The sequence below is a fragment of the Macaca mulatta genome, chromosome X, assembly GCF_049350105.2.
Source record: "Macaca mulatta isolate MMU2019108-1 chromosome X, T2T-MMU8v2.0, whole genome shotgun sequence".
NCBI classification, from domain to species: Eukaryota; Metazoa; Chordata; class Mammalia; order Primates; family Cercopithecidae; genus Macaca; species Macaca mulatta.
The window spans coordinates 31,151,658-31,179,274 of NC_133426.1; the positions used below are offsets into that span (position 1 = coordinate 31,151,658).

At 38.7% G+C, this 27,617-nt stretch overlaps 1 protein-coding gene across 15 annotated transcripts in view; it reads right to left on the reverse strand.

The window, feature by feature from the left end:
• DMD (dystrophin) overlaps positions 1 to 27,617 on the reverse strand; it is a 2,157,177-nt gene that overhangs the window by 146,935 nt on the left and 1,982,625 nt on the right. For 11 of the 15 annotated variants that reach the window (XM_077988314.1, XM_077988313.1, XM_028842274.2 and 8 more), the window contains one exon: positions 3,062 to 3,123. In XM_077988314.1, the coding sequence (XP_077844440.1) occupies positions 3,062 to 3,123 (62 nt within the window). Of the gene's footprint in view, positions 1 to 3,061; positions 3,124 to 8,815; positions 8,968 to 27,617 lie in introns of those variants that run through there. The other 4 variants (XM_015127144.3, XM_015127148.3, XM_015127143.3 and 1 more) reach the window with 1 other exon arrangement.

Below are 27,617 nucleotides of genomic sequence, written 5' to 3' on the forward strand. Positions count from 1 at the left end.
ATCCCAATTTGATTTAAAATTTTAAACGTTTACACACTTATAACTAGACTGAAATGACATAATATTACTCGAAATGTATTGGATCTCTCTCTCTCTGGTTAGTATAAGTGACTTTGTTTTTCCTTTTTCATGTTTTTTATTTACATTTTTCAGGTTTTCTTTTTTTTTTTTTTTTAATTTATTTATTATTATTATACTTTAAGTTGTAGGGTACATGTGCATAACGTGCAGGTTTGTTACATATGTATACTTGTGCCATGTTGGTGTGCTGCACCCCTCAACTCGTCATTTACATCAGGTATAACTCCCAATGCAATCCCTCCCCCCTCCCCCCTCCCCATGATAGGCCCCGTGTGTGATGTTCCCCTTCCTGAGTCCAAGTGATCTCATTGTTCAGTTCCCACCTATGAGTGAGAACATGCGGTGTTTGGTTTTCTGTTCTTGTGATAGTTTGCTAAGAATGATGGATTCCAGCTGCATCCATGTCCCTACAAAGGACACAAACTCATCCTTTTTTATGGCTGCATAGTATTCCATGGTGTATATGTGCCACATTTTCTTAATCCAGTCTGTCACTGATGGACATTTGGGTTGATTCCAAGTCTTTGCTATTGTGAATAGTGCTGCAATAAACATACGTGTGCATGTGTCTTTATAGCAGCATAATTTATAATCCTTTGGGTATATACCCAGTAATGGGATGGCTGGGTCATATGGTACATCTAGTTCTAGATCCTTGAGGAATCGCCATACTGTTTTCCATAATGGTTGAACTAGTTTACAATCCCACCAACAGTGTAAAAGTGTTCCTATTTCTCCACATCCTCTCCAGCACCTGTTGTTTCCTGAGTTTTTAATGATCGCCATTCTAACTGGTGTGAGATGGTATCTCATTGTGGTTTTGATTTGCATTTCTCTGATGGCCAGTGATGATGAGCCATACTGCCCAAGGTAATTTATAGATTCAATGCCATCCCCATCAAGCTACCAATGAGTTTCTTCACAGAATTGGAAAAAACTGCTTTAAAGTTCATATGGAACCAAAAAAGAGCCCGCATCTCCAAGACAATCCTAAGTCAAAAGAACAAAGCTGGAGGCATCACACTACCTGACTTCAAACTATACTACAAGGCTACAGTAACCAAAACAGCATGGTACTGGTACCAAAACAGAGATATAGACCAATGGAACAGAACAGAGTCCTCAGAAATAATACCACACATCTACAGCCATCTGATCTTTGACAAACCTGAGAGAAACAAGAAATGGGGAAAGGATTCCCTATTTAATAAATGGTGCTGGGAAAATTGGCTAGCCATAAGTAGAAAGCTGAAACTGGATCCTTTCCTTACTCCTTATACGAAAATTAATTCAAGATGGATTAGAGACTTAAATGTTAGACCTAATACCATAAAAATCCTAGAGGAAAACCTAGGTAGTACCATTCAGGACATAGGCATGGGCAAAGACTTCATGTCTAAAACACCAAAAGCAACGGCAGCAAAAGCCAAAATTGACAAATGGGATCTCATTAAACTAAAGAGCTTCTGCACAGCAAAAGAAACTACCATCAGAGTGAACAGGCAACCTACAGAATGGGAGAAAATTTTTGCAATCTACTCGTCTGACAAAGGGCTAATATCCAGAACCTACAAAGAACTCAAACAAATTTACAAGAAAAAAACAAAGAACCCCATCAAAAAGTGGGCAAAGGATATGAACAGACATTTCTCAAAAGAAGACATTCATACAGCCAACAGACACATGAAAAAATTTTTCAGGTTTTCTAGAAGAAATTTAATCATTTATAATTAGAAAAATGTTTAATAAAACCATTTTTTGGCTAATATCTCTTCTCTAATCCTTGGTGTCTCTATAGCTACAATTCATTCCGTGAGAATCCATGACACAAAAGCAGTAATAGCTACATACCCCCTGACACACACACCCCACTTACATATACCTACACAAAATTTATGTTTAAGTACCCTGATTCCCACAGTGTTTATCACGTAACCTTAAATCCAAAGAGATCGCCTTATGTGTTTGTCTATCAACATATCCATTCACAGAAATACAGGCTTGAAAAAGTAGAAAAGACATGACTTTTTATATATACAAATATATATATATAAACACAACCTGGGCAACATAGTGAGACCCATCTCTACAAAAATAAATAAAAATAAATTTAAAAAATGAGCTGGGTGTGGTGGTGCATTCCTGTAGTCCCAGCTACTCAGGAGGCTGAGGCAGAAGAACCACATGAGCCCAGGGGTTCAAGGCTGCAATAAGCTATAACTGCACCACCGCACTCCAGCCTGGGAGACAGAGCAAGACCCCGTCCCAAAACAAAACAAAACCCCAAACAAGCTGGAACTTAAGATAATTCATTTCAGAATATTCCTTGTAGATCTAAAATGACAAAACAGACATCTGGACATTGGTCCAGTGTAAAAAGACTGTGTTTTCAAACCCTTATTTGTACGCTATGTACCTATTCAAAAAATTTCAAGTTATGAGGGGGAAGAAAACACAACTGCCAGGCTCTTACATAAGCACAAAACAAGCCATACTAAAGAAATCATTTAAATGTTCACATTAATGACCCGCCAGGCCTTAGGAATTGTGAGCACTGAAAAGACGGCAGAAAATTCCTTTACACAACATCTGTGGTTTGGCAAAAGGGTTGTCTTGGTTTCACACGGAAGAAATCAATAAGCACCTGAAACAGTTTTCTATCTTCGTGGGAATAAAAAAAAATACAGTCATAAATTGCAACTGTTTTTCCATCCTTTTAGGCACCAAAGAAAACGACAAAGACCCTTAGGGCCTCTCAGGTATATTGAATTTTTAGCAGTCAACTTCTAAAACTTGTTTTTAAGGAACCCCTGAAAAAAAGAAAGCTAATTGTCCATTTTGGATAGGAAGGTGCCACTGCTTTCACCCGTGAAACAATCTAGTGATGTATTTATATAGCAAGTAACTTTCACACTACAAACTACTTTATCCTAAAAGTCACTTGTCATTTAACTTGGAGGAAACATGGCCATGTCCTTACCTAAAGACTGGTAGAGCTCTGTCATTTTGGGATGGTCCCAGCAAGTTGTTTGAGTCTCGTGGCTAAAACACAAAACATAAAGAAAGACTTTAGAATTTACAATGGGTAGTTGAGAAAAGAGGAAAAACACAACCACAACAAGAAGATTTGCTTTTGAACCATTCGGAATCTTTATTTCAAAGCACTTCCATAGTGTATTGAAGAAATGTTTATCTTACAAGCAGAAAGGCCCCTTTCTGCTTTGCTTCCAAAGGGAAAAGCAATATAAACATTATTCGGTTCCAGAATGTTTCTTCATTGCACCCACAAATCGATTGAGCTTCAGTCATGATAAATTGACCTTGTTATGTGGTCAATAATTGACTATCAGGATTTCTTCACCTATCCAACGTGGAACACTACATAAAGGACACTGACAACTGATTATTACTGAACTCTGTCAAAGAGATACCGGACATTAGTTCAATAAATATAAATCATCTCACTTCTCATTTGCTTTCACTGCCCCTGACATTTTTCCCATTACTCTTTCTTCTACATATCCAGATCTCATATCCATGATACCTGTATTTCATTTCAGCTTAAGGTATATCCAGTGCCTGACTAATATATCATAACTTCCTTCTTCCCATTACTTTCGGAGTGTTTTTTCTTTAAACTCAGTACGCTATACACCACTACACCTCTTCCTATATTTACTTGGGCCTGAATGAAGCATTCACAGCTCTCTTCCATTTCTTGAAGTGTGGTTGCTGGCTATCAGCTCCTGCCACAAAAAGCACAAAACACCTTTGTTCCTCATTCAATTACATGAATAAACCCTGGAGAAATAACTACATATACTTTTCCTTACTTTGGCCCATCTACGTAAATCACCACAGCATCGTATTTCCAGTTGTCAGGGATTGCATGGCAGGCTTTGATACAGTCAAATGCAGTTTTGAATGATACTTGGGTACTCATATGCAGAGCCTATTCATAAACTTTTGGGGGGAAGGGGAGGGAAGGAAAAAGAAATCGCTTAAATTGGAGCATTTCAAGAGAACCAGAAAGTACCGAGGTCTCACACAGAAAGAGGAGTCTGGACAGGCAACAATGTCAAATGGCCTTAGCGTATGTTTTGAATTTTAGGGCTCTGCGCCCTACTAGAGGATTAAAGGATTAGTTGATATAGGTAAATGACTGGCACCGTTTGGTGCTCAATATGTGGTCGCTTTTGGTATCATGTGCCCCTCAAATTGTCATCTATTAAAAGCAAATCTGTTATTAGCTGATTACAATATAGATGTGGATCCAACTGTAGTTAAGTCAATCAAGCCGAAGACAGACCCTTCCTAGACAGCAAAACCAACACACTACATGTTCTCGCCTATGTTTTAAAACAAGAAAAGAACCATTTAAATTGGTTTGAGAAATGGAATACAATCATAAACCTCCTAAAGACATATGGAAATCACCCAAATTGTACAACTTCAAAGACCATCCCTGTGATATTTACCAGTCACTGAACAGTGAGGGCTACTGAAAACAATTTGCAAGAAAACGTTCACTTGTGAAGTGCTGTTTCACTGTCTTCCAAATACGTTTGTTTCTGTTTGACTTTTCCACAGAGACAATTCACATTTGAGGACTATAACAAGGGCTTATCAGTTGAGGGAATGTAACAGAGTGACATTCAAGTCTTAAGGAGCAAGAAGAGCAAGAGATGTGGTCTCTATGCTTTAAGGGGTTTTAGGAAACCCCATGTCCAAACCAGTTTATGATCTGGAGAAGGGGTAGGCGGGACTGGTACTTTACATGCACAGCACAAGGAGGCTGCAGCTTGCAGCTTCATGGAAAAAGTGTTGCTTGTTCTCAGGCATTTCTCAGCTCGGAAACTGAGTGTATACCAATTCCGTACGTAAGTGCAGAGCAAGGAAAGGTTACCTTCTATTGAGACCACCCTGCATTCAGGCCGCCTCTATTTCCAAAGGTCATCCAGACGTGATATAAGTACCAGGGAGAAAGGAAGAGAGAAGAGAGGAAGCACACACGTGTGCCCACATGTACAAGGGCTCACACAGGCCCTTACTAGTCACACTGTGTAACAACAATGTCCCATCTCCTGGATATTTGTAAGGACCGTAGCATCTCCTATAGGTCTGCAGAAAAACATTTAGCTGAGCTGATAAGCCTGATCAGACAGACAGGGAACCACCATGAAAAGCCACCATCTGGAATGGACTTCAAATTAGAGGAACAGTCAAGAAATAAACTTGTACCAAACACAATTCTAAAAGGGAAGGGAAACAGTGCATACAATTTACAAGAGAATCCCACATAGAATGAATGAGGGTTTCATGTAGCTCCCCAGCTCCGAAAGAAATCTCGTGACTGTTGGCATACGTACATTCCTACCTTTTTAAAGACTTTATTTTGAAGGTTAAAATTATGAAAAGGGCTTTAGAAATTATTTTTTTAATGCATCAGTCCTCGGCAAAACTGAAAATCTCCTTTACTGGAAGAAGGAAGAAATTCTAAGCCCCCAATTCCATTGCCCATTTGTGAGTTAAGATACTAGTCCTTGATACGTACTATTCTCCCAATTATCTGTGATTCTGTGGGACTTGAATAACAAAGATAAATGAACTCCTAAAACAATTCCAGAAGCTAACCTTTTTCACCTTCAACACACAAACCTTTTATTTTTAAGCAATGCAAAAGAACTAGAAAAACAGATTTAGATTTCACCTTTACAGTCTTAGTTTCACTTCAATTGCAAACCAGTTCTAAGCAAAAGAAGTGAGCACAAGTGGAAAGGAGAAATAAAGGGTGTGACTAATCCTTAACATGAGAAAAATAGTCTTTTAATCATTTAATGCTAAAAATGCTTGGCAACATAGCCAAAAAAAACTTCAGATTTTTTGGTAACTATATGATGAACCAAATATTCACTTCACAGCGTGTGAGTATTTTCTACCTGTGATGAATCCAGAGCCCTCCTCGGACACATTTAACCCTTCAAAATAGATAGGAACTATGACTATGGACTGGATGAAATAGCACAAATCTGCATAACTCGTATCTATCTTGTACCTTGAAGGACAAACCAATTTTTTTTGTCTGTGATCAATACCGATTTTACAGCTTCATTTCTTACTCTGTGTCTGCCTTCAAAAACAGTAGAGAATTCTCAATAACTCTACGAGAAGAGTCCACATTTACCTGGAATATGCAGACAATCCAGAAAAACATGGTGTGCTAGGGAGGAGGGAGTGGAAGGGTGGGTGGCACTGTTTTTGGTAATTGTCTCTTTTCTGCATTTCACTCTCCAATCGGAAATGCTCTCCCCCATATACCATGAACAACCAAAAAGGAAATCCTGAAACCTGTTCACATGTTAACGGGTACATCTTTGTTTGGCCTTTCTGAGAACAATAATGTTCAACATAGATCACAAGTCTGTATGGACATTAACACAGAGATCAGCTTCATAAATAATCCTTAGAACGCTCTTTACATCTTTAAAAAATGTTATTGATTTTGGCCCTGCTGGTTCCAAAGCCTGGCATCAGATATGCCTCTCTGAGCAGTATTTATATGAAGATTTCCCCTCTTCTTCTTTGTACAAACCATGATAATCTCTCCTTTTCCCTTTTATTTGAGGCTGTGATAGGACCCTGATGCAAATTAAAATATAAAATCATCGACTATGACAAAAGACCCCGGCAACATCCACTTGTCAATAATAAGAAATTAAAGCATTACTCTACTGAGCACAAGGCTGACCTAATTTCCTACCGTACAATTTAAATTTTCTCTCACCTTCTTTAGTTTCAAGTAGTGTGCAAGGTTATTATAACTGCCTCAGAGCTGTTCCTGCTGTCAGTGCTGGAATAATCAGACTTATTGGAATTGCTTTTTTAGTTTCTTAAAAACAAACATTAAACACTTACAAAAAGTAACAAATATCTACTGCTGTAGCTGGGAAAATGGCAGTTGCCTAATTAAAATAAGATTTCTGCTGCCACCATTGTTATTTGGTGCTGAAAATATTCCGAACAGTTGTCCTTTTAAAAAACTATCTGTCCACTACTTCCCAGGGAGAAAACTAATCACTATGCAGCAATATAAAAAGGTAGCGTTCTCTTGCGATTTGCAGAGGATTAGAGTTTGGCTTCATATATAATCTGGAGCCCATTGATCCACACACACAAATGATTTCCCTTTAATCTGAGGATCAGACTCTTTTTCTAGAGGAACCTTGGCATTTGCATGCTGAATTGTTGAACTTGGCTTGCATTGCTGGAATACTGGCAGGGTGTGGATGGTAAAATATATTTTAAAGTTTCTGCTACCGTGGGGCAGGGGTTTGGAGGGGTGAGCATCAATATAAGCATCAGAAATCCATTCTAGTTCCAATTTATTGTTCCCTGGGATATTTACCATTTTATACTGTTTGGCTAAAGCCAGGGCAAAGATGATTGCCTCGGTGGCTGTTCCAGCTGTTACTTGTCTTCCGTTCTATTTGCTTTTCAAGGTTTAACTCCCACCCACCCTCAACTTTGGCCAAAGCAATTTCTTTTCAGGGTCGTGTCCAATCGGAGATCAAACACTGATGACTGAAACCAATTCCACGGTGTTCAAGGGTCAGAGGACTTTCATACAACCGTGTTGCTTCATTCGCTCCTCTCGCTTCTCCAACAGCAAACGTCTCCTCCAAAGAGGGGCTTGGGTAAAAGGCAATAAAAAATCTAGGCAAAAAAAGAAAGGTTGATTGGGGGTGGGGGGTGACAAGGAGAGGTGACAGGGATAAAGCAGAGGACCAAAGAGTTTATTGCCCAAGGAAAAATGTAGATTTCACTTAAAGACGCCACTTAAAAGTTCACCACTTAAATCGGATGGATTTTTTTCATGATGTAAAAACAGTTTATGATATTATGCCTCCCTCAAGCAACTAAACCCCTTAAATTTAAAGCTTCAAACTTAACTTCAAATTTGACCCAGCAAAGTGTTCTGCCCGTTTTATTGCCGTGCACGGATTGGGAGTGACAAACTTTGCTTGAAGATGAGCACAGACACCTGGAGAAATGCAAGAGAACACCCTAGAAATGACTCCACACCCAATCCCAAAGGTGGGGGGGGGGGGACGGGGGAAAAAGCCCAAACAAAAATCCCCCCTGAAATCCTTGACTTCTGGGCTTTAGTTGTTTGTTCTTTCTTTCCTGATTTCTGCAGGTCTTGGGGCACGGAATGAGCACGGTAGAAAATGCAGCGAGGGAAATGTCAGTTGGAATCCTCGGAAGAAATCAGGCAGAAAGTTGACCTTTTGGCACTTGCAGTGCAATGGAAGGTAGCGCCGCGTGCGCCCCTTCCTTCGGCGAGTAAGAGCGACGATTTAGGAACAGCCAGCCTTGCTCACGTCCACACTGGCAGCCTGGAAAGGAGCGAAAAGCTCCACCGGACCCAATCCCCGCGTGAGGAACGCGTTATCCCCTCTGGGGACGGGGAGAAATCAGCTTTTTCTCTCCCAGCCCGTCCCAAAGCCGAGGGAAGAGGTTCCCCCACTAGCCCGGCGGCTGGGGAGAAACCCCGGGGGCGCACCTGCAGCCGCGCCGCGGGAACCCGCGGGAGAGGTTCCTAGACGCCCAGCCGCCCGGCGCCCCGGGTCCAGTCGCCGCGCCTAAGTTTTGACCGCCTCAGCTTGCCCCCTGCTCGCGCCACAAGTGCACGGATTGCGGCGATGAGACGGGGCCGGGGCCTCGATCCACTTACCCTTTGAGCTGTTCCCTCATGGCTGCAAGGGCTCCGCGGTCGAGGGTGGGTACGAGTGGAGGAGTGAGCTTCCCAGAGCCGCCGGGCTCCCCGAAAGTGGAGCGCCGCCGCCGCCGCCGCCGCCGCCGCCCAAGCTCACAGCTGAAAGCACTGCGGAGGAGCCGGCGCGGGCGGGCCGGGGAGGGGGCGCTGCGGGCAGACGGGGCGGGGCCGTGTCGGGCTCCGCCCCCACCTAGGGACCTGGGAACCCGGACACCCAGAGACTGGGCAGTTGGGGCTTTCAAAACGGAAAGGAAAAAGAAAAGAGAAAAAAAGAAAGAAAGAAAGAAAGAAAGAAAGAAAGAGGATGGGGATTTAAGGTAGACCCAGGAACCTGTAAGCCACACACCGCTCTGTTAACACCTCCTTAAAGCCTCCAGCAAGACTACTTGTTGCCTAAATAAATGACCCAGGTGCAAATGACCTCATCCCAGATAATTAAGAGTGTGGGCTTGGAGTTTTCTTTTTTAAAAATGAAAGAAAAAAATTATATACATAATTCTCACTCTCCCTTCCTCCTCAGTTGAAGATTAAAGTGGCCGGCGATAAGGACGTGAAGCTAAAAGGGATTGTTAAAAAGACTTTGTATTTGGATTTGTGACATAGCAGCGGATCTCAAAATGTAGTCCCTGGGAATAGCAGTATCAGTATCACCTGCGAACTTCTTAGAAATGAAAATTCCCTGGGCCCGGCCCAGACCTATTGAACCAGAAACTCTGAGCATACTAATGTTTGAGAATCACTGGTATGGACTCTCTAAATTAAGACACTACCACCAGTGGTGTTGCACGGTTTGGTCCTTTAGTATTCTTTTAGGAAAATCTAGAAGGAACTCGTTTCCAATAGAATATTTTATTGGAAAAGTTACAGGACCTGAACAGTTCAAATAATTCCTATTTTAGAGTTTGCAATATGATGATAGAAGTTAACTACACACAATTATTTCAAGCTTGGAAATATTCAAAAGAAGAAGAAAGCCTTCATTAGCACAAGAATTTTCTGCAAACTTCACATAATACCTTAGATTAGCATCCAAAGAGTATCTTACGATAAACTGTTAGTGATATTTTCATTGTCCTTCTTTGTCCATTTATTTTGTTGGCTTGCTTTTCTTTTTATTTTCTTTCAAACATTTGCTTTCCACTCTCCTGTCTGATTGATTCATTCCACTTCAGTCTACAGTTTAAATGTGGTCCCCTTTTAAAAATTTATTTCTTATGGGATGGGGGTCTCACTGTGTTGCCCAGGCTGGTCTCCCAACTCCTGGGCTCAAGCCATCCTCTCACTTCAGCCTCCAAGTGCCTGCAATGACAGGTGCACGCCACCATGTCCGGCTTCTTTTTAAATAATCCTTTTCTGCTCAACATTTTTCCCCTAGAATGTTTTAGGTGGAAGGACACCCATTTTGCTTTATCTAATGCTACAGCATGGCAAAAGAGGCAAAAATAAAGTATGTGGATAAAAGCAAAAGGGAAAGCCAGGATTCTTTATTACCTTTAACAAACCAAATAACAAGGTAAATGTTATCACTAAAGATATGTGCATGTAAGTATGATCGGTATTGCTATTTTTAAGCAAATATGGCACTTCTTCTGGCATTCTGGCTCATACACTGAGATTTCTTAGTGTTGCCCTTTAGCAATTTTTAGCTAGTGAGTTGTGGAGGCAGCTGCTATTACGGTCTGAGGGGGGCACACTAAGATTTGCTTTGGCTGAAGTTGTCCCTTGGTCTAAGAGTATATTCTAGGTCTGCTCTTATCTTTCGGGAAGAGGGATTAGTGTCCTGTAATGAGGAAGTGGTGCCCTTTGCAGTAAATCAGAGACAGCAATCTCTGTGTCAGTGTGGCAAATCACTTAACTATTGTTTATGTTTATTTCAACTAAAAGACACAAGCCTCAGAGCATGGACATTTGTAAATATTACAAATCGATACACTAAGGATTTGTAACACCTGGATAGTAAGACATTTGTCACTCTCTTTCTTTCCTTTTTTTTTTTTGTTCGTTTATTTTACACTTTTAAATTACCTGCTCAAAATTCAGGAGTTCTGACATGCTTCTCTATAAATGCTTAAGTCTCTTTTCTCAGTGTCCAATTAGGAAACTACTAAGAATAATCTGTTGACAAGAAAAAAGAATGGAATAAGAAATCACTATTCAGACTTTTTTAAAAAAATTGACAGATGGCAATCCTCAAAAATACATCTTTAAATTCTTTTTTAGACTGGAGTTATAGGCACTTGAAGACTTGTTCCCAAATCTTGATGTCATATTATAATTAAATACTGAAAGTATTATTAAGAAATGACGCGGGCATCACAGAGACTGTTTGGTTGTCAATTGCAGTCAGATTATGAATTTTGCTTATTAGAGGAAAGCATTTGGAAAAGAACATAACTGATATACCTTTGTGTCATATGTAAATTATGTAGTGATGCCATGTATGATAATATATTAATTGCTCATTTATAGTAGATGTTTCTTCTTCTCCTCCTTCTTCTGATTATTATTATTATTACTGTTTTGTTATGAACCACGGACATGAAAAGAGCCTGCAGCTCTGCTACCAGAACAAACTTCAGCTAAAATTTTGACTTCAGAATCAGCCATGACCTGCTCATTCCCAGTACCACTGTCTAGAATGGTGCAAGGATTAGAACTGGGGAGTCCAGCTCCAAGACTCATGCGCTTAGCTATTCTGCTATGCTGCCGTGAAGAGACATGGCTTCTTTTCCTGTGGGAAAGGTCTGTGTTTTTTCTAGTGTGCTCATAGACATTCTCACTGATGGCTCAGAGCAGAGAAGAGTCAATTTGCTAGAAATAGAGATAAAGAAGAAATGAAATGGGATGAGGTCAAAGAAGGCGACCCAGTAAATTTTCCCATAGCTCAAACTCTGGGCTTTGAACCACTTAAACTTTGAGAGTATCTTTAGAAAATAAGGGCATCTCTGACCTAAGGGACTGTGCAGGATATTTCCCCATTATCCCCTCCATCTCTATTCTTTGTCCTTCTCCATTCTGCTCTGAGCGCCAGGAGATTGGGACCTCTGTGGGGACATCAATCAGGCTTTCCTGCTATTTGGCTTCCTTTTGCTTTCAGCCAATTGGGAGGCAGTGATGAAAGGCCTATAGAAGGAGAGGAAAGGATAGGAGGAGAGTGATGTTTGGGTATTTATTCTTCAGGTTCCCTCCTACTGATCTCGGGCCTGGGAGCTGCTGAGTTCCTTGACCTGCAGCTCAAGTCTTGTTGGCCAGTCCTTTCCCACAGCAACAGCATTCCACTGGTTACGCAAACCATTCCTCCCTTTACCCCTTTGGGGAAATGTTTACCATTCCTTGTTTTTTTTTTTTTTTTCTCCTAGCCTGCCTAGAGCCTTGTAAATAGCCTTTTCATTATACTCTCTTCAAGTGTTGCATTTGAATGTACCATCTGTTTCTCCCAGGACCCTGACCAAACTGAGACCCATCCAGCCAAAGCCACCCTCTGGGGCAATAGACTGGATGCTGAGTGGGGACTACCGATAGAGGAGAAGGTCAGAGCCCCCCACACTGGGGCTAAAAAGCAGACGAGACTCAGTCATTGGATAAATATTCATAAAAGCCTCCACTGTAGGCCCACAAAGAGTTTCTGGCTTTTGAGGGTAAAGGCAAATCAACAATTATGAATGGTGACAACAGCAGGTGTGAGGGTAAAAAGGATGCAACCAGCTTGTTCTTTACAAGAGCTTCAATGGTCTGCTTGATCTTTTGGAGAGAACATCAAGATAAGGGTTAGAAAAGAGAAATGGGCAAACTGGAAAGGGCTTAGTGTGACAATCTGGAGTTTGACTTGTATCCTGAAAGGTATGAGGGAGCTTTTTAAGGAAGAAAGAATTAAAGCATGAGTGTGGCTCTGCCAGGTTTGTCTTTTAGAAAAATCACTCAGGCAATGGTGTGGGGACTTGATCAGAAGACAGAGTCTGGAATTCAGACATCAGGTACAAGGAGATTGCAGTATGAGGAGGATCTGAATTATGGCAGTGGCAGAGGAGGTGGAGAAATGTTACAATAATGTTCCAACTACAGGAGTCTTGACTGACTGGATGTATGAATGGAAAAGAAGGAAGAAGTAAAGCAATAGTCCTCAAGCTTGGCCACCCTTTGGAATCACTCAGGGGTCGTTAATAAATTTAGATGTTTGGGTCTCACCACCCTGAGATTCTAATTTAATTGGTCTTGGACATTAGGATTTCTAAGACTCTCAAAGTGATTCTAATATGCAGTGAAGGTTAAGGACCATTGTCCTTGAGTGACAACCAAGATTGGATGAGTAGCATTCTCCAAGCTAGGAATTTCAGGAGGAGGTGGCAGAAGAGGGTTAGGAAAGAGATGATGAATCCAGTCTTGAACATAATGAATTGGAGGTGGTGATGTAAAAGTGCAGGTATCCAAGAGACAGCTGGACATCTGAGTCTGGAGCTCAGAGGGAAGATGTCTGAATTGGAGCTACGGATTTGCAGTGTACTGTTGGAAGGGTCTGGGGTTCAAATGAGCCCATCTAGTGGAGGGTGTGAAGGGCCAACAGCTGAAGCTAGGCTGTTCCTACCTTCCACGAACACATCTTTTTCCTTTCTGGGTTGCATGTGGTTTCAATGTTGGCCTGATGTTAGCTGTGTAAAAATGAGGAGTAGCATAGGAAAGGACAAAGACAAGGAATGGTTTGAACTGGGTACTTGCCTGGAGGGATGGTCCTGAGAGACTTCACCAACTCCTAGGGTTCAGCTTCTCTCTAGCTCTAAGAATCTCTGTCTATATTGCCTTGTGCTCCCTAAGTTTAAGTATAACCTGCATCACTTTATAAAAATTCATTTAGAGTATAGGTATCACTTCAATTAAGTAGAATACATATTCTATAGTAAAATGTCAACATTTGGGTGTACAATAAAGATGTAAGAATTCCATGTTCCTCTTTGCATAGTACAAGTACTAACCATGAACAGTGATTCAGACATCTAACAAATGGGTTGGCTTATGGTGAATCATTGCTGGTTAGGGCAATACTATAGCATACTAATTGAAATATATATAACAATCCCCCTAGATCAATCTGAAACCAACATCTTGTGGATGTAAGAATATCCAGCCAGTTCACATTAACCAGCAAATGAAGAGGCCTCTACCTTCAGACACAGAGCACTTCACACCCACACAAAAGCCTATTTTTCCGGGCCCTGTCTCTTTAGGGAGGCAGAGTAAGCCAGGCTGAGGAAAGTTCTCTCTGAGCCAGCTGCCATCTAAACCAGAGATTTCACCAGACAGGTTCCAGATAATGTCGAGCTCTGCTTCACTCTCACGCAGTTTTCTTTTAATAAGATTTCTCAAAGCTTCACAGAGCCACCTATATCAAGCCGAAATCTAAAAAGATGTGAATTTTAGCATCTTCACTAAAATAAAGCCATACTTCATTAACCTCACAGGCCGACTGTTGCTTCATGGGAAAGAATTTGGAGTACCTATTAGCCTGCCAGCTATAGCGATAACCCATGTGTGTGACCCACACCACCCCCTGCTAAAAATGGATCACTGGTTAAGGTGGTTCAAGTATATCTGACTACAGCATTCCTGGTCTACCTTAACAACAGCTCAAACTTGTAACTATTTGTCTGCCTCTCCCCACCGATTGTGCCAAATAAGAGGAATTTCAAAACTAGGCAGAAATTCTTACACTCTGCATAATCTCTCTTCCTCTTCAGCTACAAATAAGGCTTTGTATTCGATTAGACTCACAGCAGGTGAAAACCCCAATTAGTGAATTCATTCTGAGGCCTCTTTCTACCTTCCTCCTACACATCACATTTTTTTTTTTTTTTTAAATTGGGGAAGTCTGGGTCTCTTCTCCAATCAGCAGTAAATTAACCCTTTGATCTACCCAATCAAACTATTTACTGCATGAAGAATTTTCATTGCAAAATGGGAGAATGTTGAAAGATTCCTCCTTCTTGACTCCATAAGGGAGGTTACAGAAAATTCTATTTTATCAGACTTTATTGTTTTCTTCAAATCCATAAATAGTCTCAGATTTTCTGATCAATCTAGAAAGTACAGTTTTTCTTTCTACCTGAAACTCACAATCTCAATATCATCTAACAAAAGATTAATGGACAGTCTACTACAAGAGAGAATTACTTTTTAGTTATGTTCTTATTTTGGTGTATTTGAGGTGAGAAAAATATATTAAATTTTAGGTTAAACAGTATGCTTTGGCCTTAGGAAAGGCCCAAAGTCTATATTTCATACTTTGTAAATATTTATTTGTCAAAGAAAATTCATCATTGGACAGGGATAGAGGTTTGGTTAAACATTAAAAAAAATCAAGGCAGCTTTAGTTCTTAGAGTGATTTACTTATACTTTGTCAATTGCTTCTCTGGAAACAATTTGCAACCTAGTTTTATTTATGAGCATATGATTAAAAAAGAGCAGCTTTGTCTTTTTTAATTGTTTTAGTCCTGTCACTTTTCTTGAAACAAGTTGTAGCACTTATTCACAAGAAAATACTGAGCATATATCAAGTAGTAACGCAGCTTTTAGAAGTAGTCATCTGTTACTGTCAGAGGTTCATTTCATTTTGAGTCTTTTTAATTAAAATGCAAAGTTCTACATACATGCCTGCCTAAATTACCCCTTTCTGAAATACTCAAATTTCATTAAAAAATGTTAAATGTTAATGTAACCATTGTTAATACTGTCGACTTGCTTCTTGAGATTTGGAAAAAAGTAAACAAAGGAATTACCAGTCAATTAAGAGAACAAGGAAGTCATCCTAAGTTGAAACAGATAAGGAAAATGTAATAATCAAATGCTACAGATGAAGACACCAGCGTTTTTTTCTTTTTTCCTGAGATGAATATCTACAAGAATCACACTCTATCAAAAGCAGCTTCCTTAACCTTCAGCAAGCGTAGCTGTGTATTACAGCAAAGGCATGAAGATAGAGGGGCAGAGTGTCCAGACCAATTCTACCCTTTAGAGGCAGGTCACTTAACCACTTGGAAGCTTTTGTTAATTCATCTATAGAATGAGGATAATACTGCCATTTTGGGGGTCAAAATGACATAATGATTCTGACAGCAATTTGAAGGCTGGGGAATGCTGTGTTCATGCAAAGCAGCCTGTCAGACAGGTATGATTTCTTAAAAGAGAACTCAGTATGTTCAGGAATAGTTAGGTATACAGAACAAAATAAATTCACTTTAACATTGTATTTTAGATTGTCGTGTGAAGGAAAATGAGAGGTCTGAGTTTTAGTAAACTGCTCTTTAGCAGTTTATAAAAGGCACCTTTCCTCTTTTCGTTTTTTACATTTAAGAAGGAACCAAGTAAGAAAAGTAAGATTTTTTTTTTTTTTTTTGCAAGATAAAGCACTAGCTATAACCTAAGATAGGCATAAAATTCACAGCATTTGCTATCATTCAGTGGGGCTGAGATTAAAATACGAATAGTATTCACGCATGCTAAAAGGGATATCCATGTTCATATTAGCAGACAGCAGAAACCTGGAGTAATCAGAGAGCAAGTGAATATTGATTTGGTGGGGGACATTGAGGGAGAAATGTCCCCTAGCTTGATGGAGAAAGTCTCCTGGTGGCAAGCCTTGAACAGCTAGCATGTAGGAATTCCACAGAAAGACAGGGATCCATAAAAGGGGAAATAAGATAAAATCCAGTTTAACCAATTAATGATCTCCCAATGTCTGAATCTTGTACTCCAACTCTGGCTTTCTTTTGTCAAGGCATATTTTGAAGACGAAAGGAAAATACAGATGCAAGGCACTTTTATTTATCCACAAATTTCCAAGAAATGTTTTTTATGTGCTCTATCTAGACTAAGTTTCTCTATTAAATATTATCCTCTATTAAGTTCTTTAAATAGCTTCAAACATAGTGTATTTATGGAACACTTACATGTCTTTGCTTATCATTTAAACTCTTCTCATTTTTTCTTTATGGTTGGTAAAAACTGGGGAGTGTTTGGAGATTGACATGGAAATATATAAAAATTTCAACACTGTAATCCAGTTTTTTTTTTTTTACTAGTGGGATCCCAAGGAAATATGGCCTTTTCCTTAAGGAGCTTATGATCTAATGAGGGAAGATAGACCCACATATAGTTAAACACAATATCAGACAGATTATAACAATTACAGAAATAGAGGAAAAAAAGCAGCAGAAAGGGAAAGGTGATTAGTTTGACCTCTTGGGATTAGAGAACATGCACTTCAATTAAAAACTAAGTAGGCTTTAATCGCCTAGTTAGTTCTTAAGTCAGGTTTTGTGTGTGTGTATGTGTGTGTTTTCTTTTTGCTAGAATATGAAGAGTTGAAACAAGTTTCTTACATTGACTCTGGGAGCTAATAGCTCATATTAATAATTTACTAAGGTACAGAATTTTATGTTAACATACAGCTGTGTTATGACATCAGTCTATGCTTTTTAGGAACTCAAAAATGTATTGGGCCAATATTGGATTGGATATCATGGGAAGGCTAACTGGCAGAAAATACTACTTTCCCCGTTAGGACATCAAATCACATTCTTGAGTTAGTATCAATAAGACCTTCACGTGGGAATTGAAGTCCTCACAGCTTGACCTACTCTTATCCCTTAGAAACAGGTCGACAAAGAATTGGAAGCCTCTTCGCATATGATGGATAGAGAAGAAAAAATTGGCACCACCTGTACTTTTGAATATCTTTCTTTTTTAAATAGAATTAAATTTGAGGTGGGAAGAAACAGGGGTGGAAAAGAGGAGAGGGATCAGAATGGAAATGTATGCCAAGTAGACGATGACAACAGCCTAGTTAAGAGTGGATGAAAGCCTGAACTAAGAAAGGAGCACTGGGAATTTGTGAAGAGGCTGAATTCATGACAGGTTATAGAATAAAATCAATGCTACTTTTGAGCCAATTGAATGTGAGGACTAGAGGAAAAGGAAAAGTGTAGGATTTTTGATAATGGCACTATTAGCTGTGCATTCATGGATTCATATTTGTGTATATACTATGTACATATTTATACCGTGCATTGTTCTGTAAAGGCTTTAGGGCAACTTATAACAATGTAGAACTCTTAAAAATTAATAGATAAAACCCAGCATTGAGGAAATATAAATACCATAAAACTTTAAGAAGAGAGGAAAATTTAGAACACAGATTTGGGATTTTTGTTGTTGTTGTTTTTTGTTTTTTGTTTTGAGATGGAGCCTCACTCTGTCACCCAGGCTGGAGTGCAGTGGCAAGATCTCAGCTCACTGCAACCTCCGCCTCCCAGCTTCAAGCAATTCTCGTGCCTCAGCCTCCCAAGTAGCGGGGATTACAGGTGCCTGCCACCATGCTCAGCTAATTTTTTGTATTTTTAGTAGAGACGGGGGTTTCACCATGTTGGCCAGGCTGGTCTCGAACTCCTGACCTCTAGTGATCAGCCCACTTCGGCTTCCCAAAGTGTAGGGATTACAGGCGTGAGCCACCATGCCTGGCCAGAACACAGATTTGAAGATCACAGTGCTTGATGTGGATATTAAAATTGTGCTATGCATACCCACCAGAATGAGAAAGATAAATAATACAGTGTTAGAAAGGATGTGGAGCACCTAGAACTCTCATGCTCTGTTAGGAGGAGTGCAAATTGGTACAACCACATTGGAAAACTGTTTGGCAGAATGTACAGAAGCTGAACACATACATACCCTATAACCCAGAAATTCTACCCCTTGATATAGTCCTCAAAGGAATGCATACATATTATTCATCAAATGGCATGTCTTAGAATGTTTATAACATAATTTTTTCTACCAAATGCCCATCAACAGTAGAATATATAATATATTGTAGGATATTGACACAAGGGGATATTATATAGCAATTAGAATGAACAATCCACAACTTCATACAACAGTATGGATGAATCCAGGTTTACAGAAGTCAGACACAAAAGAGTACATGCTGTGCAATTTCATTTATATAAAGGACAAGAACAGGCCAGAATATTTAATGGTGTTCAAAATCAAGATTGTGGTTACCCTTGGAGAATAGATAACTATCAGAAGGGCACACAAAGGGTCCTCTAAAGGCTGGTAACATTCTGTTTCTTGATTTGGATGCTGGTTAAATGTGTGTGTTCAGATTGTGAAAATTCACTGAACTGTACATTTAAGTTTAAACCATTTTTTTCTAATTTTTTAAAAAATTGACAAATAAAAATTGTATATCTTTATCATGTATAACAGGTTTTGAAATAGATATACACTGTGGAATGGCTAAACCAAGCTAAGTAACATATGCATTACCTCATATACTTATCATTTCTTGTGGCGATAATACTTAAATCTACTCTTTTAGCAATTTTGAAGAATATAATATATTTTCATTACCTATAGTCACCATGGGGTACAATAGAGCTCTTGAACTTATTCCTCCTAACTGAAATTTTGTATCCTTTAACCAGCATCTCCCTTATTTTCTATATGCCTAATATATTTCAGTAAAAAAGTATTTTAGAAGGTGGGTGACTGGGTGTGGTGGCTCATGCCTGTAATCCCAGCACTTTGGGAGGCTGAGGCGGGCAGATCACGAGGTCAGGAGATCAAGACCATCCTGGCTAACACGGTAAAATCCCATCTCTACTAAAAGTACAAAAAATTAGCTGGGCGCGGTGGCGGGCGCCTGTAGTCCCAGCTACTTGGGAGGCTGAGGCAGGAGAATGGCGTGAACCTGGGAGGCGAAGCTTGCAGTGAGCTGAGATCGCCCCACTGCATTCCAGCCTGGGCGACAGAGCAAGACTCTGTCTCAAAAAAAAAAAAAAAAAAAAAAAAAGAAGGTGGTTGTGGCCTTTGTAGATGCCAAAGCAAAAGAAAAAATATAAAAGGAAATATGATCGATTTTATTATTTGGATTATTGATAAGGAGGAAAGAGTGTAAGTGAAACAAAGGAAAATCCAAGTTTGGAATGACTTAGATAGAATAAACAGATCTGCGTGGGATCTAACATGGCAGACACTGCATGGTGTCGACTTTCAGAAAAATCCCTTCAGCAGTTTTCAGTGCCCCTCGACATGAGCCAAGAATATGATGCCGAGGTACACCTGAGTTCAGGCAATCTTATGGGGGCCAAGGCAAAGTGGTCTAAGAATGCAACTTTTGATGGCCTGGACTGAGGTAGAGATAAAACTAGGTACAGTGTTTTTCAAACTGCAGGTCATGAACCTTTAGTACATCAGGAAATCTATATAGTAGATCATTACCAGTATTGTTCTTAATGAAACAGAAAAGAATGGAAAATATGACAGTGTAGAGGCTGGAGTGGGGAGAGTGGGTTATAAAACTACCTATTGGGTACTATGCTCACAATCTGGGTAACAGGTCATGAGCCCCAAATCTTAGCATCATGCAATATTCCCATGTAACAAACCTGCACATGTACCTCCTGTATCTGAAATAAAAGTTGAAATTTTAAAAAAGAGAAAATACGAAAGTGTATTATTTGGTAAGGGTAAGTAATGTTTTGTGAAACTTTTCTTTCAATCATACAAGCATGAATAGACAGAAAAAGATTTACAGGTATAGATATGTGTGTGTGTATCAGGATGACATATAAAATGTAATTTTTTATAGTGGATTGGCAAAAAAGATGAAAGCTACAGGCTTTACTGCATGGATGAACTATATATGCCCACTGGACAATCATGCATCATTATAATTTCTCTAGACTAGGATTTGGAAAGAAGTTGACAGAAGACAGTTTGCAGTCTTATTCCCTGCTAAAGGCTGGAGCGTTGCAAGAGACTGGAGGAGGATTAAAAGATTCAGGAGGGGGAGCAAGCTGGGGAGGCGTTCATCAAGTCTGAAGTTCTAACCACATGAGATGCTGCAGGGGCTGAGAATCTGCTCCAAGTTTTAGGGGGTGTCTTCTCTGCCAGCTGTTCGTTTGGGTGGCTGTTTGGGAGTATACCAGGAATCACTCAGCCTTTTTGTTTTCTTCCAAATGGCATGGTGATATTGTCACATTGCAGAAGGAAAAACATTGCTGCTAAAAGTATTGTTAAGGGAAGTAACAGGTAGCTCACACTACTGTACACAACTGCACGTTGCCTGTCTGAGCAAAACACTTCAAAATGTAAACTAAGAAACGCCCTTCTGCTTCCATCTTGCAGTGAGACCTAATTCAAAGCCTTTGGTAGTGTGCTCAGGTCCAGGCCAATAAATTGGCAAGTGTGTGCCTGACAGAATGGTGACATTTTAGGGCTGGATGGTCCCCATTCTATTTAATGCTTATAAATTCATCCTATTAAGTGCTTGGGGAAATTTATCTGAGTAAGTGTCCATGAAGACTGATAATTATCATGATTTTTAAAAGTATTCTCATATAATTGTAGGAACATTTTAGACAGTCTACAGCCGTGGGGATATTAAGCATATTATGAGTAAAAATAACAGCTTTAAGAATAAAATTCCTTTCAAAAGAGTGACGAGCTTTGAACGTTACCAGAAAGAAAGACACAATCTTTCTTTTTTCAGTATTTAATCACAGCAGCTTTCATTTAATTCCCAGTAGTAATAAGTGATTAACTAACTACATTTGTAATTAGTATTTCTTTTTTAAAATTATTATTATTATACTTTAAGTTCTAGGGTACATGAGCATAACGTGCAGGTTTGTTACATATGTATACTTGTGCCATGTTGGTGTGCTGCACCCATCAACTCGTCACCACCCATCAACTCGTCATTTACATCAGGTATAACTCCCAATGCAATCCCTCCCCCCTCCCCTCTCCCCATGATAGACCCCAGTGTGTGATGTTCCCCTTCCCAAGTCCAAGTGATCTCATTGTTCAGTTCCCACCTATAAGTGAGAACATGCGGTGTTTGGTTTTCTGTTCTTGTGATAGTTTGCTAAGAATGATGGTTTCCAGCTGCATCCATGTCCCTACAAAGGACACAAACTCATCCTTTTTTATGGCTGCATAGTATTCCATGGTGTATATGTGCCACATTTTCTTAATCCAGTCTGCCACTGATGGACATTTGGGTTGATTCCAAGTCTTTGCTAGTGTGAATAGTGCCACAATAAACATACGTGTGCATGTGTCTTTATAGCAGCATGATTTATAATCCTTTGGGTGTATACCCAGTAATGGGATGGCTGGGTCATATGGTACATCTAGCTCTAGATCCTTGAGGAATCGCCATACTGTTTTCCATAATGGTTGGACTAGTTCACAATCCCACCAACAGTGTAAAAGTGTTCCTATTTCTCCACATCCTCTCCAGCACCTGTTGTTTCCTGACTTGTAACTAGTATTTCTTATATTTTAAAAGCACTAGATTACGGATGCTGTATGTCTACCAGTGACTGTGAAGCCACAGACAGTTTAGCCTAGCAATGATTACTCACAAAGCATGAATTTTAACAGCATACCCCATTTTAACTACATCTAAATTCAGAAAGGAATTTAGTCCACAGAGGAACCTTCCTGTAACTTTTCTTGAATATTTTGTGATACCTTGCAAAATGGCCAAAAGTTCTAGCCCTCTCCTTGGTGTCTGGCTCTTGCAGTGTGCCTTTGTATCTCTTCCCACCAATAGGTGGAGTCTTTCCCCACTCCTTACATCTGGGATGGCCCTATAACATGACTTGCTTCGGCTAATGGACACTACCAAACATGACACAGCAGAAACCTGAGAAGTTTCCATGTGAACTAGCCTGAACTAGCATGTTCGATGATGAGATACACACAGACCTAGATGCATCTGTTCCTAGATGACAGCCTGCCAACCATCAGATATATGAGTCAGGTCAAGATAGCTTATCCAGCCACCAGCTGACTACAGATGCAGAAGCATGCCTGGCAAAGAGTAGTACAACTGGTCACACCACATAAATGGCCCAGTCCACCCATCAAATAGCTAAGTAAACGGCCATTGTGTTATAGAGTTTATGAGCTATTGCTCAAATTTGTTCTATGGCTTGCTTCTGTACAGCCCCTCAGCTAAGTATGACTACATTTTTAGAGTTGTAAAAAGAAAAAGAATAAGCAACAAAGACGCAAAGTGCTCTGCAAAGCCTATAGTGTTTACTATGTTGTCCTTTATAGAAAATGTTTGCTGACCTCTGTGTTAAGCCAGTAAGTTTTGGGATTGGTTTGTTATGCAGCAAAAGTAGCTGTTACACATCTGCTCCCAAGAAAGAATGTTAGAAACTAGGACTTTCTCACAGAATTCAGTTAACACCTAGTCAATTTAGCCTTGGTGCATGTCCTCCAGTTGCTTGTTATTAAGATAACACTGAAATGAATAGAATGAACAAATATACATATAACCTGGGAAGTTATTTTAGTAATATGCTTCTCAAAAGTTAAGATTTTTAAAAGGGTATTTAGAAAAACAAGTATACAATTTTTAGCAGTTTTATTCATAATATCCTCAAGCTGGAAACAAAATCATTATGCTGAATATAAGAAACCAGATACATACAAAAATACTGTATGATTCTATTTATAGAAAATTCTCGAAAATGCAAAGTAATACATATGAGAGAAAGACAATCAGTGGTTGCCTAGAATCAGGGGTGAAAGAAAAAATAACCTGCAAAGGGGCACAAGGAGGCTTTTGGGGGAGTAAGAATGTTCTGTAATTTGACTGCAGTGGTGCTTTCACAAGTACACATCTGCCAAAAATCACTGAATCACTTTAAATGGAGGCAGTTTATTGTGTGTAAATTATTATTTAATAAAGTTGATTTGTATTTTTTTTAAAAAAGTGTTTGCCCTAAAATCAAATTTAACATTCAAAAGTGTATACAATTGGACAAAGAATGAGGTGCATTACACAGGATGTTTATATAAATATAGGACAGATTCAGGTCATGCTGTCAGTTCCCTTCTGATTAATTCTGAAAATATCAAAACATTAGATTCACAAGTGACCTTAAAGGTTAATGAATTATATCCTGTCATCCAATACAGAAATTGCCTTTAGGGGTGAGACAGTCATTTCAGTCTTGAATATCTACTGTACAGGGAGTTTAAGCTTTTCAAAGTGGTGGATTTTATTTTTTGGAGAGCTCGATTACAAAAGTTTCTTTAATATTTAGTTAAAATTTGCTTTCCCATAACTTCCACATATCTAGCTCAATCCATTTTCAGAATAAAACAGGAAAAAAATAACAAAAGAGAGTTCACAGAAGTAGTAATGAATGGGCAAGACTGGCCAAATGAGGTCTTCAGACAGAGGGCTGAGTTGAGCTTAAGAGATGACTGAACAAGAAACAGCCATGTGCAAAGGCACGGATATCTGAAATACAGACCAAGGACAGAGACTCTATTTTGTGTTGCTCTAGATCTATTAATTGACATTCTTTAGATGTCATTATTTAATCAGCTTCGAATTCAGCCTATTACCCAGCCCCACTGTTCTTTATCTTGTACCCAATATCCTCAAAAGAGAACTTGAAAAATGTGCTGTAAAATCATAAGTTATGCTGTCTATAACAGTCTTCTCATCTAACCATCAAGTAGACATAACAAAAATGAAAATGAGGTGCATGTGACATGGCAAATTTTGAGAGTATCATGCTGATTCCCAGCAGCATGTTATCCTATGTAGTCATTAATAATCAGTACAATGTCATTTTCCAGGATTTTGTTGCTCATCAACATCAAACTTACTGGTTTGTAAATTTTTAAATTCATCTCTTCATTTTTTAAATGTTAAAAAATGCTTTCTAATCTCCTTATATGACATCACCAATCCCCTTCCCATGTTTTCTCTGAGTTTTCCACCGGTAACTCTTTTCATGGGAGAAGGAGTAAGTTTTAGTGGATATTGGATAAGAAGAATGCACTCCTGTTGAGTAGAATGAGATCCCATGGCAGCACTTCTAACAAATTAGATCTACTCCCTGAACAAAAACAATATGAGTTAAGATCGTTCCTAAGATTATCTAGAAAAGAATCCCGTTCCCATAAAACTGAATAACATTTTGGTCAGATTTGTGTCATTTTAAAAGCCAAAATACTTACCTAAAAAGCAAGTGATTCGAATGTCTCAAGCTAAGTTATTCTTTACTTATCTATGGCCCTCAAATGAATTGATGACCTTCTGTAGAGAAATGGTTCCTTATTTCTGACTTGTGAGAGTCATGCGACAGCAGTGGATGGGCTAAGAAGGTTACAAGAAATTTGTTACATTGCTTTTTAGCTGTTGTTTTTAGTTTGGTGAACAAACAAGATAACATAGCCAGTGCCTTTTAGTCATAAAGCAAAAATAAAACTACAGTGTTTTCTAATATTGTACCCTAAACCTATGCAAATCTCCAATTTGCATCACCCACAAGCCTCCTATATTTTTGCAGATTTTAACTAGAGCTAAGTAATTGGCATATATTTATACTTAATTGTAATCAAATGTAATGACATGTGTGCAAAACATAGGCTTTGCTCAAAGTGCTCTTTATAGATGAAATATGATTATTGAACTTGACAGTAGATCATTCATTGGGGGAAAGGTGATTAATCACTTCTCTGTGCTTCTACCTTCCTACCCTTTGATGACACCGGTTATATTTCAAGATTCTCAATGCTATAAATGAACACTTTACTGAAGAAGCGTCTTTATCCAAGGCAAAATGAAATGTGTTACCTAAGACTAATAAAGTCATTTACAAGTTTCAATGAGGAGCAAATGTAAATAGCAAAAAAAAAAAAAAAAAAAAATCCATTATTTATCAGCAGTAAATCCAGTATATTTTGGTAAAACAGTTTTCACAGAAGCTCTACTTATGTTAGCTTTTCCTAAACCTTGCTGCAAAGTGTCAATTCTTTCTAATATATAATCAAAGGAATTTTGTGTTGGGAAGAACATTTCTCATCTTTGTAAAGGACATTTAGAGGAGAGATAGGAAAAAACAAAGATCATGCATGAGGATTATGTGTGAGGGTAAGGATTGACTGGATTTCAATCATTATTTTAAAAGGCTTTTCTAAAAAAAAAAAAAGGGGGTTCTTTGAACCAAGTGCAGTCTGATTTCTAATTTTAGAATATTTCCACATTTAATATTGACATTCATTATCCTGAAAATGAAGGCAGATACACATAATATCATATGTATTTTAAATAAAATTTGTTCAATAACTTTTCTTCTCAAATTTCATAACTTTTTCTTTGAATCAATGTGTCAACTCATTTTTTCAACTTTTCAAACTGAAAGAAATTCCATTGATCTTTAGTAAAAATGAATTTAATCAAATATTAGGCAAAATTATTTAGTGAAAGAACTCAGAGAATTTGATTAGGTGCCTAAAATGTCATTTTTAGCATAAAAATTAACAAAAGCACAATAATATTTCCATTTTATCTTAAAAATTAGCATGCTATGTTAAAACATAACAAAATCCCTCCCCCCCACCCCAAAATTCTGCATAAGAATGTTAATGGTTATGTTTGCATAGATGGGGTTTATATTTTTGTGTTTCTTTTCCATCCAGCAAATTTAAATCTAGGATACAAATTTAGTCATTATCGTATCCGTATTGGTGAAGAAAGCCCAAAATATGGCCAAATCTACTTGCCCCCTACCTTAAATTATGAGCTTTTAAAAATATATTTTCAGGTTAGAATACTTCTCTTTTTTCTGAGTTCAGCTCTCTGAAGCAAGTTCTATCAATTCACGAAAATATTAATTATAAAAGTTTTACACCAACAATTTGGTCCTCATAACTGCCCTGGCTTGGCCTACATTTCACTTTCATCACGATTGATTTTCTAATATGAGATTAATGTTAAGGATCATAAATGTTATGTTGAGAATCATAAAACACACATGCTAAATTTTGGGAAGAGCCCCCATATACAGACAAAGAAGGAAACAAAAAAGATCTAGCAGATAAAGAAAATATTGGTTTTGGCCCCATTTAGAAATGTATTAATGGCAATGTTGTAACACCTTCCTTTCCAACACAGTGGCAAGCCATGGGATGAACAAGCTCAAGACATGTGTGGTAGCATATCAATTAAGCAAACAGTTGACACATGGAAGCATTACTAGTAATACTTCTGCTCCAACCTAGATACAGATGCTCTTCAACTTACAATGGGGTTATATACCAATAAACTCATCATAAGTTGAAAATATTGTAAGTCAAAAATGCATTTAATATACCTAATCTACTTAACATCATAGCTTAGCCTAACCTACCTTAAATTTACTCAGAACACTTATGTTAGCCTACAGTTGGGCAAAATCATCTAACACAAAGCCTGTTTTACAGTAAAGCATTGAATAGCTCATGTAATTTATTGAATACTGTACTGAAAGTGAAAAACAGAGGGGTTGTGTGGGTACCTGAAGTATGGTTTCTACTGAATGTGTATCCCTTTTGCACCCTTATAAAGTAAAAAAAAAAATCTTAAATCCAACCATTGCAAGTCAGGGATCATCTATGTTCGACTGACAGACTCCAGCAAGTGTCTGCAAATGAGGAAAGAATAGAGAGAGGAGAAAGAAAGTACTAGATGAAGACAAAGAATCCTTTGTGATAGGATCTTCAGACAGAGAGGCTCTAGGGACTTGGAAACCTGGAAGCTCAGCACAGGCATTTAGTATATGTTGAGCCTTAGGGAACTCATTTATCAATTTGGTATCACTCCTTTCTATTACTACCATGGTGAATGATCAGAAAGGAAACAGAAACTCCTTTAAGAATTGCAATAATGAACTGTTTCTTATTCTT